Source organism: Danio rerio, chromosome 21 (genome assembly GCF_052040795.2).
Source record: "Danio rerio strain M-AB ecotype USA chromosome 21, GRCz13ab, whole genome shotgun sequence".
NCBI lineage: Eukaryota > Metazoa > Chordata > Actinopteri > Cypriniformes > Danionidae > Danio > Danio rerio.
In genome coordinates, this window is record NC_141041.1 from 5,139,679 (window position 1) to 5,158,343 (window position 18,665).

Below are 18,665 nucleotides of genomic sequence, written 5' to 3' on the forward strand. Positions count from 1 at the left end.
GAACGCAAGTTTCTGGAGGGCACATAGATCTGCAGAAGTGAGAGCAGATGAGAAGGAGCAAAGCCAGAGGTCGCTTTGTAGGCAAACATCAGAGCTTTGAATTTGATGCGAGCAGCAACTGGCAGCCAGTGCAAACGGATGAGCAGCGGAGTGACATGTGCTCTTTTAGGTTCATTGAAGACCACTCGTGCTGCTGCGTTCTGGAACAGCTGAAGAGGCTTGACAGAGTTAGCTGGAAGCCCGGCTAGTAGAGAGTTGCAGTAATCTAGTATGGAGAGATGTGCCTGGTTATTAGAACGCCTGTCCACCGAAGCGTTTTTGGCATTTCAATTGACAACCACGAAAAAATAAAATAATAATAAATAAATAAAATAAATCGCTCATCTACAGAAAAAACTCATGCGCCTTAACAGTTTTCACTTTGACCAATTGGTGGCGTTGTAAATAAATCGTTGTGGTGTGGTCAGTATGAGATTATACAAATGCGATATAGATGCGCGGAGTAATTAGAGCGCCTGTCCACCGAAGCGTTTTTGGCATTTCAATTGACAACCACAACCACCTCGACACTGTTGAAACGTCAGTTTCACGTCAGCCATCCCTAGTTAACATGGTCATGAACACCCAGCGAGTATGTTAGATGCCGTTTAATAGCAAATTTGTGCACTAAATAAAAAAAAGTTTACAAAACTTTGCATGATCTAAAGCAGTAGTTCTCAACTGGTTTGCCATGGGACCCACATTTTTACATTGTCATCAACCCACGGCCCAAATTTTTAGGACTATAATATAATTTTAGGAATTATAATTAATTTGTATTTTATTATTAACATACACAAGTTGTGACAGATAAATCACCAAGACTTACAAATAAACAATATTTTATTATTGTCATTTAACAAAATGTCTCAAATTATTGAAATATTACAAAGTAAAAACAACAAATGTTTGGTTTCTACATATGACGCACTGAGGTTTTAAGCCTTTTTTTGTCATCAATATATGTAAATCCATACTTTACATATTCGGGTCGTACTTGCGCTTTGACATATTTATTGCTATAATTAAATGAAATTTCACATGTCAAACGGTACAGTTATCGCTCGCGCATTTCAAGCATTTAAGCAAAATAGGTTAAAAATGAAACATTTGTTGTTTTTTTTGACCACACACTCCGCGACCCACTGAAAATGTTCCCGCGACCCACCAGTTGAGAAAGACTGATCTAAAGAATATATTGAAAGCAGAATCATGGCAATATGCAAAAATACCCATAAGATTTTTGACATTTCGTTATCATGTTTGACCACAAGGGGGTGCTGACCTAAAATGTTTTGCCAAGTGCCAAGGTTTATAACAATATGTCAGTGTATTTGTAAAATATAGCATTATACATCAGAGTTTAACATCGTACAAACAGCTGCAAATATCACTGAATGTGCATAATTGTCAAGAAAATGTCCCAAAAACCATATAGTTCCAAAAACAGGCAATTTAGCATGCAAAATATATTTGTTCTTTTGTTTTTCAAGTACACATATGTAGCACTTTTAACAATACATGTATTTGGAAAGTAGCTTTATAAAATCAAAAAATAAAGACAAAACATTTTCACCTTCACAAACTAAATGTAGACCCTTCATTCAGTGTTTTTGCATTCAGACGTGTGTGTGTGTGTGTGTGTGTGTGTTTGTGTGTGTGTTTTCATCAGGCAGCTCAGACCCAGACACCGTTAAAGGGTATTTTTCCATTTCTTCTTTTAATAGTGTGCAACTCAATCCCTGTCATTTATACTGGAGTGACGGACGCAGGATTTGAGTGAATGAAATATTAATGGTGTCTGAAGACGTCAGAGCTTTCTGGGAGCGCTCAAAAATGAACACTCACAACAACATCATCATCATCATCGCATGTAAACCTTGGAAAATACAAACACACAATATAAACGAAGCTGCAGTTATTTCTGCACCATTAATGGAAGCAAATTAATTTTTGCCATCCAGATCATTATAGGTAACAAAGCAAAACCTTAGAAGCATTGCTGTTGCTTAAAAGAAATGTTAACTAAATTATTTTTTTTAACAATATAGAAATAACTTACCAGAATTAAAAACAATATAGACATATACAAAAAATGAGTTAAAACCACATAATAAAATCACTAAAACTTCCATTCGTTGCCAGCTGTGATGCAGGAAATGACATCTTTACTTTGTGCCACATTATAATAGTATCAAGTTTTCTAGTTTGCTTTACTACAATATCAGAGAAAGTGGTTATACTAGAATTTATTTCAGTGCATTTCTTTTCACTCTACAAGGGTTATGAACTCTCTAATAAGTGTTTTTTATTGCATTTTGGGGTCATATTTTATTACAAGGTTCCATTTTTTTAACATTAGTTAACTACGGCTAACATGAACTAGCAAAAGGCTGAAATATTTATTGATTTTCATGTTCATTTCAGCATGAACGAATACATATAAAAACATACAGCGGGGAAAATAAGTATTTAACACATCAGCATTTTTATCAGTAAGGGGATTTCTAAGTGGGCTACTGACACAAAATTCCTACCAGATGTAGCCATCAAGCCAAATATTGAATTCATACAAAGAAATCAGAACATTTAAGTATACAAGTTGAGTCATAATAAATAAAGTGAAATGACACAGGGAATAAGTATTGAACACATGAAGATAACAAGGTGCAAAATGGCATAGAAAGTCAGGAGATCTGTCAGTATTGAGAGAAAAACCCTGCTCCCTATCAGTACTAATTGATATCAGCTGCTTTAGTCCTAATTGATGGCCTATAAAGGCTTCTCATTACTCAGGGGGCACACAGGAAAGACTTCATGATGGGTAAAAACAAAGAACTCTCTCAAGATCTGCATAGTCTTATCGTTGAAAAGCATTTTGATGGGAATGGTTATAGGCGCATTTCCAGAATGCTGAATGTTCCTGTGAGCACTGTGGGGGCTATTATCCGGAAATGGAAAAAGCATAAGTTCACCATAAACCGGCCACGATCAGGTGCTCCACGTAAGATCCCTGTCCGAGGAGTCCAAAGAATAATCAGGAGAGTTCTCCAAGAGCCAAGAACCACTCGGGCAGAACTTCAGGAAGACCTCGCATCAGCGGGTACTATTGTTTCAAAGAAAACTATAAGCAATGCACTGAACCACCATGGCATCCATGCACGCTCACCAAGCAAGACTCCATTGCTGAACTAAAAGCATGTTAGGCCCGGTTAAAGTTTGCGAAACAGCATTTGGAGAAGCCTGTGGATTATTAGGAAACTATAGTATGGTCAGATGAAAGCAAAATTGAACTTTTTGGCAGTCATTCTACACATCATGTTTGGAGAAGAAATGGCACTGCCCACTACCCCAAGAACACTATACCAACAGTTAAGTTTGGGGGTGGAAGCATCATGGTTTGGGGCTGCTTTTCAGCAAGGGGTACTGGCAGACTTCATATTATTGAAGGTAGGATGAATGGAGAAATGTACCGGGACATTCTGGATAAAAATCTGCTGCCATCTACCAGAAAGCTGAAAATGAAAAGAGGGTGGACATTTCAGCAAGACAATGATCCCAAACACAAGGCCAAGGAAACAATGAAGTGGTTTTAAAGAAAGAAAATCAAGTTGCTTGAATGGCCCAGTCAATCACCTGACCTAAATCCCATAGAAAATCTATGGAGAGAACTGAAGATCAAAGTTCATAAAAGAGGCCCAAGGAACCTTCAAGATTTAAAGACCGTTTGTGTGGAAGAATGGGCCAGAATCACTCCTGAGCAATGCAGACGACTGGTCTCTCCATACAAGAGGCGTCTAGAAGCTGTGATCACCAACAAAGGCTTTTCTACAAAGTATTAAGTAAAGTGTGTTCAATACTTATTCCCTGTGTCATTTCACTTTATTTATTATGACTCAACTTGTATACTTAAATGTTCTGATTTCTTTGTATGAATTCAATATTTGGCTTGATGGCTACATCTGGTAGGAATTTTGTGTCAGTAGCCCACTTAGAAATACCCTTACTGATAAAAATGCTGATGTGTTAAATACTTATTTTCCCCGCTGTATCTGTTAATAATGTTAGAGGAGCTAACATGAAATGGCTATAAACAGTAGAGCTGCATGATTCACGATTCTGAGAATCACTTTACGGTTTGGAGAATATGATTCTGGCATGATTCAGAATTTTTTTAATGATTCAAAAATGTATAAAGGACTTATTTCATTACTCCAAGAACCAGCATTTTTTTTAAAACAAACCTCTCGAATAATTCAGTGACTCAAAGACTTGACTTGTCTCGTTAATAAATGAACCAGCATTTTTGAACAAATGCCTTAAACGAATCAACGACTCATTCTAAAAGGCTTTACATGCTTCCTTACTGAATGAACCAGCATTTTTGAACAAATCTCTTGAACGATTCATTGACTCGCTCATAGAGGCTTGACTTGTTTCATTATTTAAAGCAGAGTTTAACAAATCTCTTAAACGATTCATTGACTCACTCATAAAGGCTTGCCTTGTGTCATTACTTGAACCAGAGTTAAACAAATCTCTTGAACGATTCATTGACTCACTCATAAAGGCTTGCCTTGTGTCATTACTTGAACCAGAGTTAAACAAATCTCTTGAACGATTCATTGACTCACTCATAAAGGCTTGCCTTGTGTCCTTAATTGAACCAGAGTTTAACAAATCTCTTGAACGATTCATTGATTCAATCATAAAGGCTTGACTTGTGTCATTACTCAAAGAACCAGTATTTTTTAACAAATGCCAAGAATGATTCAATGATTCACTCATAAAGGCTTGTCTTGTATCATTACTTGATGAACCAGAGTTTTAGAACAAATCTCTTGAATGATTCAATGACTCACTCTTAAAGACTTGACTTGTTTCCTTGATGATTCTTAATTTTTTAAACAAATCTTTTGAATGATTCAATGAGTTACTAAAGGCTTAACTTGTTTCATTACTCAATGAATCAGTGTTTTTGAACAAATCTTATGAATGATTCAAAGACTTACAACCAGCAGTTTAAACAAACCTCTTGAATGATTCAGTCGTAAAAACTTGACTTGTTTCATTACTGGATAAATCAGCATTTTTGAACAAATCTTTTGCATTGACTCACTTGTAAAGGCTTGAATTGTTTCATTACTTGATAAACCTGCATTTTGAACAAATCACTTGAAAGATTCAAAGAAAAACTCAAAAGACTTGACTTGTTTCATTAATCAATGGTCCAGCTTTTTAAACAAATCTCTTGAACGAATCAATGACTCGCTCAAAAAGGCTCGTCTTGTTTCATTACTCAATGAATCAGGGTTTTTGAACAAATCTCATGAATGATTCAAAAACTTACTCATAACCAGCATTTAAAACAAACCCCTTGAATGATTCAATGATTCACTCAAACACTCATAAAAGCTCGACTTATTTCATTACTGGACAAACCAGCCTTTTTAAACAAATCTCGAGTAATTCAATGACACAAAGACTTGACTTGTTTCATTGATCAATGAACCAGCATTTTTTAACAAATGCCTTGAATGATTCAATTGTTAACTCATAAAGGCTTGACTTGTTTCGTCACTTGAGCCAGAGTTTAACAAATTTCTTGTACGATTCATTGATTCAATCATAAAGGCTTGACTTGTGTCATTAATCAATGAACCAGAATTTTTGAACAAATGCCTTGAATGATTCAATGATTCACTTATAAAGGCTTGACTGGTTTCATTACTTGATGAACCAGCATTTTTGAACAAATCACTTGACAGATTCAAAGACTCACTCAAAGACTTGACTTGTTTCATTTATCAGTGGTCCAGGTTTTTTAACAAGTCTCTTAAATGAATCAATGACTCACTCAAAAAAGGCTTTACATGTTTCCTTACTGAATGAAACTGCATTTTTTTTTTTTACAAATCTCTAGAACGATTCAACGACTCACTCATAAAGGCTTGACTTGTGTCATTACTCAAAGAACCAGTATGTTTTAACAAATGCCATAAATGATTCAATGACTCGCTAAAATGTTTTATATAACTAGTAAAATGTTATGCACTCACTCTCACCATGGGGAAGATAAAAAAGGTGATATTAGAAATTAGTTAGTTAAACTAATATGTTTAAGGCAAAACTAAACGAATTGAATATGACTTATCTGTCATCTGTTGAACCTTCATTTTTGAACAAAATTCTTATATGATTTAATGTCTCACTTGACTTTCCTTAATTCATTATTGGACAAATCAGCTTTTTTGCATGAATCTTGAACAAATGATTTATTGTCGCCACCTACTGGCATGAGTCAGAATAAGATTGAATCAATATTGTGATTTTTAACAATTAATCATGCAGCTCTAATGTTGTATTTTACTTGATTCATATAAATATTGTAACAAACATAACGCAACATAAGGGACAGATCACCCAAAAATGAAATTTTTCTCACTATTTACTCACTTTTACAAACTTTTATGAATTTCTTTCTTCTGTTGAACACATTCATTCATTCATTCATTCTCTTGTCTGCGTAGTCCCTTTATTAATCCGGGGTCACCACAGCGGAATGAACCGCTAACTTATCCAGCACATTTTTACGCAGCGGATGCCCTTCCAGCCGCAACCCATATCTGGGAAACATACACACACACACTCATACACTACGGACAATTACTAGCCCTCCCAATTCACCTGTACCACATGTCTTTGGACTGTGACCGGAGCACCTAGAGTAAACCCACGCGAACGCAGGGAGAACATGCCAACTCTGCAAAGAAACGCCAACTGAGCCGAGGATCGAACCAGGGATCCAGCGACCTTCTTGCTTTGAGGTGACAGCACTACCTACTGCGCCCCTGTTGAACATAAATATTCTGAAACATTGAAAATACGCAGCCATCTAACATCCATAGTAGGAACAAAAAATACTATGGAAGTCAATGGGTTTTTCAATGGAAGTCAATAGAACAGAACAGTGTTCAACAGAAGAAAGAAATTCAATGTGGAGGATGAGTTAATGATGACACATTTATCATTTTTGGGTGAACAATCTCTGTAATGTAGCGGCTAACATTAAAAACAGGGACCTTATTATAAAGTACCCATATTTCGTTCAAAATCCAAAAGAAGTCCAAAACTAGCGCTATACCGTAGTTTATGAATTTAATATGTCTGTGCATTGGCATGAGTGTGGTTTTGACCTCATAGCAGCAGGAGGATGTAGAGATACAGAGGAAGCAGAAGGTTGTCAATCTGCGACGTATAGGCCTCCAACATGGCCACCATAGAGATGGATCCCACCACCCACGAGTAGCTGGCGTTCAGGTTAATACTGCTGTCGGCGATGAGGAAAACCACCACAGCGATGATCTGAGCGAACACAGAGGACGCCGTGCCCTCAAATGTCTTCTTAGTCCCAGGCCAGCGGATTTCACCCACGTTGCTGCCGAAAACGGATGCCACTGTGTCCCCGACCCCTACAGCAAGAACTCCAGCATAGGGTACTAGCCCACTAGCGCCCCCTAGGCCTCCTTTTGGGGTGCACATCCCAGGTGTCAACCACAGTGGAAGAGAAACGCCAAGAAGAAGATAAATATGAGTGAGAATAAGTGGTCCTGAATCTCTCTCATCAAGGAATAAGGTGAGAAGACGTCGAAGCGGAGCCCCGAATGGTCGAATGCGAAAATAGCGGACATATTCGAGAAACAAAAATGCAGAGAGGCAAACAACCGCAGACAAATGCAGCAAAGGACGATCCAGAGCGAGTCCGGGAGCGAAGGTTAAAACGGTGAGCAGGTGGAAATACTTCCGCACTGTCGTTGATGCTTGATGCTTCTTGCTGCCTGCAGATCGATGACTATTTTGATGCATCACAACGGCAACTGCTAGAAGCGCCAAAGCGGCCCAAAATCCAATAAGCCAAAGTCGAGTGTTTGATTCAGTGATGAAATGCATCAACCAAGTGATTGGATGGTGCTGCGTGAGTAGGGATAGCCAAGGAACCAATAACCCCAATCCCAAAACCGCAGTCATGGTATGGAAGAAGAGCGACGCTGACCAGGTTTCAGATTCCATGAATATAAAAAGCACGGCGAAGAATATTCCCAACAGCACTAACCCTAAAACAGCAACCGGGAGGAAATACGGAAGCGGGTCTGAGTTTGCATTTCCAGACGAAGCCAGTGAGCGCTTAATTAGCTGGTTGATGATAAAACTAATCCCGCCGAGGATCAGAAGGGCTTCGCCGGGGGTGAAGCAACGTGGAAGGAGGTACAGCAGGATTAAACTTAGATACACAAAAATCAGAAGCACCTCCAAGACTTCGATGACCTCAGACACTGTTAGTGTTTGCTTCACGGTGTACAGAATAGCACTACTAGCAATTCCGGCGATAACACAAGTGTTTGTTGGCACCGGCCGCGTGATTCCCAATGCGATGAGCGAGAGGAATAGAGCCAACATCATTCCGATTACTGTGATGACCATTGCGAATCGCTCCATGTAGACGTTTCCCACAGCGAGGCAGCGGCCTCGTAAGGCGAGTCCCAGTAGTGGCAGCACCATACTGGCTGGCAGGACGCCGCTGTTGGCTGAAGGACGAAACTGGAAGACGGCGGCACCAGAGCGAATCAGACGATCCCATTTGTGCTGCACATAAAAAGCCTGGACAGCCAATGCCATGCAGCACCAGGACAGCTGATTCCACACGGCCATGTGTACGGAAACCACCATGGCGAACACCACCGCAGATTCAACCAGCACTGGATCCATCTGCATGACTGCGGAGTGTGTGTGAAGGTTTGCAGAAAAAAAATGATGGACTTTCTTTTGTGTCAGAAAGTTCCTGGTGCACTAATAAACATTGTCCACTTCTTGTCCTCTCACATACAGCCAGTTAGACCTGGGTAAAGACACATTCAGAAAAAAACAATCATTAGACACAAAGATATAAATAATATCTTAACAATAATTGAAAACACTCAATGCTTCAATTGTAAATTAGGATATCCTGGAACAGATAGGGGTAACGGATTCGACATGTTACCAGAGGAGGGAGAGGTGGCGCGGACGAAAGTGGAGAGGGTTGGGGAGTCACAGAAGAAAGTGAAGAGTCGTGGGGCGGGGGTGCGTGTGAGGAGGGGGATCAGTAAAATAAGGTGCTGGACCAGATCTCAGAGGTGCCAGATCCGGATCTGACTTGTTCCGGGACAAATTAAGCCCTGGTAACACTTCATTTTAAGTCACAATTTCCGGTGTTTACTAGTGGCTTATCATCTTACATTTGATCTTATCGTATCATTTATATTTATGCATTTAGCAGATTCTTTTACCCAAAGCCACTTACACCCATAACCACACACCCAGGGAGCAGTTGGGGGTTTAGTGCCTTGCAAAGGAATTACCTCATGGTATTGAAGTGGATATTCCCACCAACAATCCCTACTGGTACCGAGACTCTGCAGCTCTGCACAGGAAATTTGGCTAGAGGAGAAATGGTTGTGCCCAACTGAGCCTGGTTTCTCACAAGGTTTTTTTTTCCTTCACTTTCGTCAATTGGTGAAGTTTATTCCTCGCCACTGGCTTGCTTGGTTTGGGACTTGTGGAGCTGCGCATTTATGGATTTGCTCTTCAGTGTTTGGACTTTCAGCAGTGAAATTAAACCACACTGAACTGAACTAAACTGAACTTTAACTCTGAAAACTGCACTGACACAGTTTCAATTTACTAGAACTTCTATGTTCAGCTGCTTTGACACAATCTACATTCTACATTCACAGATTTACAATCTACTAGAAGCGCTATAGAAATAAATATGAGTTAAATTGAGCACAAACCTGTGACCTATGGATCGCAAGTTCAATTTTCTAACCATAAGGCCATGGCCCTCCAACATCTTACCGTGCATTAACACCGAAGACGGCGAAGACGTCAAAGTTCGCACTGGCCGCCCTGGCGACAACACAGCTCCGGCGGCAAGAGCTTCAAAATGCGCAACATTGATCTCGTATTTAACCCTTGCAGCATATCAGCAAATCAGTTATATTTCTGCATAAAATGTGCTTTCAAGCATGAAAATATTGCACGCTTTTTATCCAATTCATTTAACTATGGAAGATCAAGTTGTTGCGTGTGGTGTGACTTTGCTCCTCTTGTCCAATATGTGTCTATATGTCTGAAATATTCTGAAGCAGCAATACTGTTTGGTATTGTCGCATGAGATTCTCGCTTTTTTAAAGACAAAATAAATATATAACATTAATGCAACATCAGTAACTCGGTAGAAACTTTTTTTAATGTATTTCCCTGTAAGAAAACATTGGAAATAATTGGAAATCCGGCGACTGCAATAATCAAACCCTTGGGTCAACTGTGGTCGGAACCAAAGTTCACAGAACTGTGTTCTCTCTAGACTCCTCTAAACCGGTGAACTTCTACATTCTGATTGGTTGCCACCAAACCGCGTCATAGCTAATTACCATAAAGTTGACTTAATTTCAACTCTACTCGATGCCCACATCGGCGAAGATGCGCTGCTCCTCGCTGCCGACTCCCAATAAATAAATGAATGGCTTTCCGCTACTTTAACGCTCTCGTTGCTTTTGGTGTGAACACAGTTATTCTGATAATATTCTACATCCCTAACCCTACCCAAAACCCACTGTAAAAAATGCTGGGTTCCACACAATTCCTCCATGTTGTCGCAACACTAATTGGATAAGTTAACTACAATTTTTTGTGTATTGAATATAAAATTTGTCACACGTTGTCACAAAAAAACCCTAAGAATTGTGTTGTTTCAACTCATTTTAAATAAGTAGTTTAAACAAGCAGCACACTTCATTCTTTGAGTGCTTAAACCAAACCTTACTAACTATTAATAAACAACTAATTAGTAGTTTATTGAGCTACAAGTCACAGTTAATTGTTTATTAATAGCAAGAATTGTGACTTAAAGAGTCGCCCAATATTTTCATATTTAGGGTAACCGTATCATGCACTGTACAATAGTAAATTTTTAAGTCATCGTCTCTCAAAATCAATGTAAAAGTTCTGAAAGACAGATAGTTGACAAATAGGCTGAATCTCTAAGCCTTACACTGAAAACCCTAATAAGTTGACTGAGCTAAATTAACTTAGTAAACTGGTTGCCTCAATTTAATTGAGTAATGGAGTCTCCTAAAACTTGCATATTTAAGTTTATTTAACTTGCCAGTTTTGTAGACTATACTTAAATTGTTCAGTTCACCAAACTTACTATGTTTAGTGAACTGAACAATTTAAATATAGTCTACTTAAGTACTAAAGTTGGTGAACTATTTTTTAGGATCAAAGCTCAACATTTTAAGTTATGTTCAGTCAACTTTACTTAATTGTTTAAGTAAAGACAACATTAGGGTTTTCAGTGTACTTGACAGCATTTTTGGTCACATTTAATCCTCTCTATTATATCCAAAATTGTTGGATAGTCAGCTAAACGTACTGTAAACTGTTCAGAGCGTATATTTCCACACCCTGAAAGGAAAGCATGTTAAATTTCTCAGCAGCATCTGAACTTTAGACACTGTGAACTTTAGCACTGTTGAACGCCAGGGATTTCTAAACATGGTAAATTATGAAGACAAAAGTAAAACGATCTGGTTTTACTAGATGCTCTGGCATTACATTGATTAATAATACATATAAATAATAGAGCCTGGTCTGTATTAAATATTAGGGTTTCTAAGTACTGTATGTAATGCTGTATGTTTTTTTTTAATTGATATTTTTAAGTATCCAGAAAAAAAAGATTAGAAGTAGTTTAATAATCATATGAAATTATAATTTTTTTTATGTCTCAGAAGAAAAAACAACCAAAATCAATTAATTCAAGTTTGTAGCATTAATAGATCATTAATTAACATAAAATAAATTAATAATACAAATTTCTGGCACTATTTTATTAGCACTTTTCTGCACACATAATAAAAAAATATCTACATTTTATAATAAAAGTTACTTTTAACATCTTTCTTTAGACAAAAATAAAATGCAGAAAATAATAAAATAAATATATAATAAATCATTATATAATATTTTTATAAATACAAAACTATTTTACAATGTAACACTTAAATGTAATATATAAATGTATTATTATTATTAATTACTCTCTATAATTAATCTATAACATATAATTCATTCGTTCATTCATTTTCAGCTTAGTGCCTTTAATATATAATTATCTCTAATAAATTGTATAATAAGTGGCCAGAAAAATATTACATTTAACAAAACCATATTTAAAACATTTGTTTTCAGAATAAGTCTATTTATAAAATCATTTCAAATTACCTACACATTTATACTAATTGTTTTACACCAAAATACGAAGGTTTAAAGAACAACTGTATAATTAGACATAAAAGATTGTATTAGAAAGGAACCATGCATCATTTACAAGCACGTTAGCTTAACAATGCATGAATAAGCAATCGCATAGATCTTTTATGTTTATTTGAATTACATGTCAGCCATAACATTAAATCAGAATCCTAATCCAACAGCAATACTGATGATTTCTGTCATTTTAAAGGGTTTTTACTGCTGTTAAGGAGGATGATGGGCTTTACAGCACAACTGAAATGACAGCTCATTCTCTTTATTAAACAAGCTGTACAGTAAACAAACGCTAAAACGTCACATTGCACAAAATAACGATTATTCTTACCTATTTCTCTCTTATTTGTCGCTTAATTCTCGAACAAAGGGAAATATTCCTAATATTTTGCTGTGACTCGTGCTTTTTAACGATCAGCTGCTCTCTGACTGACTGACGGTGGGAGCGGCCATGTAGGACAACCAACCGGGACACGTGGTGCTAGAATAATCACGTGACCAAAATCAAAAATGTTTTTAGTAAGTATTTTTAATATCTATATATTTTTTTGCACTTAATATTTTAAATATACACATATGTTCACATAAGAATATAAGTATGTTTGTGTTTAGGATTTAATCAAGTCATGTGACTCAAAGCGCTCTAGAGTGTTGGTCACGTGATCCGGGTGAAGATGGCGGACTCGGAGATGTGTGTCAGGTAAAATGGAAGAAAGAGAAACTTACTTTGGCTCTTCTCAAAGAGCTACGCTGATATTTGTAGTTGGACAATGTGTCAGTTTTATAAATATCGTATTTAGCCTTGGGATATTTGGGAAATATACTTTTGACGTGCTGTTTATTTGTAATTTAACGGCCGCATGAGTCGGTCGCGTGCGCTGACAGACGCGCGCGGCTCAAATTCAAATGTTAACTTGTAACGTTAGTCTTTATAAAGTCATCTATTTTCATTAATTTATACAGAATAAACATGTTAATCTTGATTCCATGTGAATGTTTCACCGGTTTCGACTGTGTTGGTGAGAACGAATGTGTGTTTATGTTTAAAGTGATGAATGAGTTTCATTGTGTGTATACACAACGTTATACAATATATAATTATTTACTTATTTATAATTATAATTAAAGTGTGTATATATACATCCAGGTATCATAAATTGCACAATTTCATAAATCGTTCATTCTTAATAGGCTATTTAAGTTGTTCAAAAACTGTAGCGTAACTTAATGTGAGTTTCAATAAAGTTGTTGGATTTAAAGTCCGATATTATGTGTGAACTCCTTATAAATGTTGAGGTAACGTTAAAGTTCGTTTATTTTCGCACATTCATTCATTGTTGAACAGTGTTAACTTGTGACAGTCTTTAATATTGTTTAGCATGCTACTTTGAATGTTTAGTCTGAAATCGCATGAAAGTCGGACTTGAAAACAACATTAGTTTCATTTAATTGACTGTGAAAAGTGTTGTACTTTGGCAAAGAATACTTTAATGAAATTATAATATTATTGAGAGTCAGAATGTGTGACTATGAACCCAACTTTACCTCAATTTCATCACTGATTACTTGTTCCATTGCTGAACATAATTTAAAAGAAATGTTTCTCCATCCAATGAATTAATAACAAATTCTTAAAAACGTTTTTCTAGGAGCAGCCGGGAGTTATGGTCAATCTTGCTGGGAAGATCTGCACTGCGAGAACCGGTTAGTGCTCAAACCAATGTTGTTCCATCATGTAATAACACCATATATTCACAAACTGTATTAAATAGCTGTTAATATGTTAAATATTAAGCCAAAGGGATGGTTTATTTTAATACAACTCACTGTTTAGTCACTTAAGTGGTTCTAAACTTGTATGCGTTTCTTTCTTCTGTTAAAAACAAAAGATATTCTGATGAATGTTAGGAAAACAACACTTAAGTTGGCACATTTGTTCAGTGATAACTTGATATGCTCCCTAAATTGTTTACCATGGTACTTTGAATATTGGGTCTGTAATCACATGCGAGTATGACTTAAAACAACATTAGCACTATTTATTTGACTGTAAACAATGTTGTACTCTTATAGTCATTGGCTCCTAATATAATTTCACTATTTAGTATTTGCAAAAAATACACTTCTGAAATTATATTATTAAAGAGACAGTCTGTATGTGTGAATATAAAACCAACTTTACCTCAATCAATTCAATTCAGCTTTATTTGTATAGCGCATTTACAATGTCGGTTGTGTCAAAGCAGCTTCATTGAAATGGTCATAGTAATTGGAACAGTATAGTTCAGTTTTTAGTGTTTAAGTTCAGTTCAGTTTAGCTCAGTTCATTGCGGTTTAAAATACATTGATGCGTAGCTCTACCGATCCTTAACCATGCAAGCTAGTGGCGACAGCGGAGAGGGAAAAAAAAACTTCACTGAGGAGAGTGAAGAAAAAAAAAAACTTAAGAGAAACCAGACTCAGTTGGGCACGACCATTTTAATTTCTCCGCTGTTCAAAAGTCTTGTGAAGAGCTGCAGTCTCAGCGGTAGAGACTGAAAGCTGGCCAGTGAAGACTCTTCTGTCCCTGGAGTGTCACTAAATCACTTTGGTTTACTTTCTGTGTTTTTTAAGATTGATTTGAAAGAAAAAGCTATTGACTTCCCTTGTAGAAACCAAAAATACTATGGAAGTCTATGGCTGTTTTTCTCCTTAGCATTCTTCAGTATATCTTCCTTCGTGTTCAACAGAAGACAGAAACTCATACAGGTTTGAAACAAGTGGAGGAGAGTAAATGATGTCAGAATTGACATTTTTGGGTGAACTATCCCTTGTAGAGAATTCTGAAACCTCACTAATCTGATGAACTTTTACAATGTACTTATTTACTACAACTCACCGAGTTTTTTTCGCTCCATCATATTTGACTGTGATATTCTGGTAATATCTTGCAGGCCCAAATTGAGGATGAGTTGAATCGGAACTGGGAGAGACTTTTACAGGGTCTGTCCTTCTACAAACAACCCAGGTAACAACATTTTAGCAATAAATAATAACTTTTAACCGTTTTATTATCTCACTACGGTGATGAAGGCGTTTAAAGCTATTACAAGTCAAGTTGAGTCAAGTTTTATTGTCATCCCTTTACATGTGTAGACAAACAGTGGAATAAAATGTGTCTCGCTAAATAAATTAACAATCATAAATATGAACACAACACTGGACATTAGAGCTATTTTACTACCATACCGGAGCGGTGATATAACTATACTAACTACTAACTGTTCATATACTATAAATACTTAACTATACACATAACCTAGAGTTATAAGTAAGAATAATATTGCGCAAGATGTTGTGTAAAAGAGATATTTAGGGTTGAAGAAAACTAGTAGTGCAACATGATTTGCGATACATTTACAGGTATACATTGTTTTTCTTATTTAATCCTTGTAAGATGGAGTTTAAGTAAAGTGTCCTATGCATTTGGAGAGAAGAGTGGTTCTACAGGTGGTGCCAAAGCCATTCACCTGTGTGATGCACAATGTTTGTGCATGTATTGTTTACATGCACCCGATAATAATCGGTGATCAGATTGGGAGATCTTGTGAGAGCTGTTATCTTATTTTATTTTATTCACTATTTTTATTCCATCTTATTATATTTCATAATGTTTTATTATTCATACTCATACATCAAATCATTTTTATTGTCGCATCATCAGCAGCACGTGTGCTATGATGAGTGAAAAGCTTAGGTGCTGGCTCCAGACAATGCAAAATACAGACAGTGCAAATACAATGACAGTGCAAAATACAAGAGCATACTCCCAAAAAAAAAAGGACAATGTAAGATTGACAGCGAAAGTATTGTTTCAAGTATGGATCGGTGAATAGCTGTTGTTCCTAAAAAAAAAAAGTGCTTTATAAATAAGCTTTGACTTCAAAATGACTTCATGTGAACACTGAAAAATCCAATCTTGATCCAAATTAAATTTCAGTTAGATTTAAGAGGGTGGTGTACGCAAGAAAAAAAATTTTTAATAGGAAAGGACAGTTTTAACAAAGATATCCTCGATATCAAGAACACATCCGGGAAGTTTCTTGCGTCCTCCGTACTTGCGGTCTTGAGTATTGGAACTGAACTTAGGCAGCTGATGATGACGTTGCACGAGAACACGAGGACGCAAGACCGCTGAAGAACGCATATTGAGAAACAGCCAATGTTTCTAGTCCAGGGGTGCTCAATCCTGTTCCTGGAGAGCCACCTTCCTGCAGATTTCAGTTGCTACCCATATCAAACACACCTGCCTGTAATTATCAAGTGGTGTTCAGGTCCTAATTAATTGGTTCAGGTGTGTTTGATATGGGCAGCAACTGAAATCTGCAGGAGGGTAGATCTCCAGGAACAGGATTGAGCACCCCTGGACTAGAAACATTGGCTGTTTCTCAATATGCGTTCTTCAGCGGTCTTGCGTCCTCGTGTTCTCGTGCAACGTCATCATCAGCTGCCTAAGTTCAGTTCCAATACTCAAGACCGCAAGTACGGAGGACGCAAGAAACTTCCCGGATGTGTTCTTGATATCGAGGACGCACTGATGCAGACTTGATAACCGAACTCGCTCTGGAAGTCCCAGAAGTCATTGCGACTGGAGGTGGGAAGCGCAGCATTTTATTTAGATTTATTATTAAAGTTCAGAGATATCACTTATTTACCTCAGGAGTTTCCCTAAATGAAACGGTGAAAGTAAACATTAACATGAACATCTTAATAAAGGAATAAACACATTAAGAGTTGTTTGTTTGCTGAAATTCGTATTAAAATCTGTTTTATTTATATTGTGCAGAGTATATTTCTAATGCTTTTATGCAAAGTATATATTTTGAAGAGGGGGGAAACAATAAATCATTGTTTGAGTGCTGTAATGTTTAAATAATTTCCATTTAAAACGTGTGAAGGTCACATGACCATCAGGAAGAACGCAGCATCCCATTTCTCAAAGGACGCGTTCTCTGCCCTCGTGGTCTCCTGAGTTCGTTCTTCCGAGGACACCTGGCAAGACCGGTCTCCACAAGAACACAAGTCCGGTCTCTGCGTTCTTGGAATTGAGAAACAGCCATTTTCTTAAAGTGGAAGTTAATGGGTTAAAATGAACATGAGAATTGAGGACATTTTTACTGTATCAGACTTGAAAAACCAAGATGCTTACTCTCAACTCCTTACACTCAATTCCTTTTATAAGACTTTGTGATCCATTTCTGGACCAGCCTGATAGTCTGAGTTTGTTTCCTCAGACTATCAGGCTGATGAACACTTAACACACCTCACACAGACTCTTCCATACCCCTCACTGCACACCATCAATATGTAGCATGCACTACACTTTAACCAACCCATACTTAAAACAATACTGCCTACAGCTATGTGTACACCTATTCATTGCACATATCGCTGTCAATTTTACATTGTCCTGTTTTTTTTTGGGAGTATGTTGTTGTTTTTTGCACTGTCTGGAGCCAGCACCTAAGCTTTTCACTCATCATAGAAAACGTGCTGCTGAGGATGTGACAGCAAAAGTGATTTGATTTGGACTATATGAAAGGCCTGCCACATTATACCTGGCAGCTTGCATAATATTATACCTGGCAACTTGTCATTTTGTTAGAAGGTTTTTTGTACTTTATTTATTATTGTTGTTATTAATTATAATAAAAATTGTTTTATTTTTATGCTGTTACTCTCTGATATTATAGTTATGTACATTTAATGTGCTTAATTAGGTATTTTTATATATTTTTAATGTTTTTGTATTGTTAATTGAGTTAATGAACGAGAGTTTGGGGGATGTGATTAACAATGGACAATATATTACTGTTTAGCTCTCTCAATACTTAACTTCTTTTATTACACAAAAGATCAATAAATAAAAAAATGGACATACGATTTGAATGGGATTGCATAGTGTTCATATAAATATATCTCACAATCTGAAATCAGATTTTATTCTTTCAGACTGTTGACAATTGGTGCATGCAAACATACCTGAAATGTGAAATAAGAAACATGTCCTTTAAAATGTTACTATACATGGGATTATAAGTGTTAATGTTATGTGCAGCACATCGGCAGCAGACAAGCTGAAAGCAGATAAAGACACACCACAGGCTCTCAAAGACTTTGGGCTCAGGATCAGCAAACTCTTGGTAAGTGTGTGGCACATTGGTTGTGCTTTAAAATCTATGGAGCTGCCTACTAGGACCAGTTAAGTTTAGGTT

At 36.9% G+C, this 18,665-nt stretch overlaps 3 protein-coding genes across 8 annotated transcripts in view; 1 reads left to right on the top strand and 2 right to left on the bottom strand.

Annotated features, from left to right (window-relative positions):
• Window positions 1–18,665, bottom strand: part of cdk5rap2 (CDK5 regulatory subunit associated protein 2) — a 635,428-nt gene that overhangs the window by 465,729 nt on the left and 151,034 nt on the right. The gene's annotated exons all lie outside the window — the stretch shown is intronic.
• dolk (dolichol kinase) lies at window positions 7,184–12,813 on the bottom strand. Its single transcript, NM_001110484.1, is given in 2 exon segments — window positions 7,184–8,935; window positions 12,743–12,813. A coding segment is annotated over 1 exon segment (1,575 nt). The 5' UTR covers window positions 8,812–8,935; window positions 12,743–12,813; the 3' UTR covers window positions 7,184–7,236.
• The window catches only part of nup188 (nucleoporin 188), a 71,579-nt gene continuing 65,986 nt past the window's right edge, over window positions 13,073–18,665 (top strand). For all 6 annotated transcript variants that reach the window (XR_015519768.1, XR_015519767.1, XR_015519764.1 and 3 more), the window contains exons 1-4: window positions 13,073–13,111; window positions 14,061–14,115; window positions 15,345–15,418; window positions 18,509–18,593. Coding sequence is in view for 1 of the 6 variants with exons in the window: in XM_087300461.1 (XP_087156587.1) it covers window positions 13,086–13,111; window positions 14,061–14,115; window positions 15,345–15,418; window positions 18,509–18,593 (240 nt within the window). In the remaining 5 variants the exon portion in view is untranslated. The remainder of the gene's footprint in view (window positions 13,112–14,060; window positions 14,116–15,344; window positions 15,419–18,508; window positions 18,594–18,665) is intronic.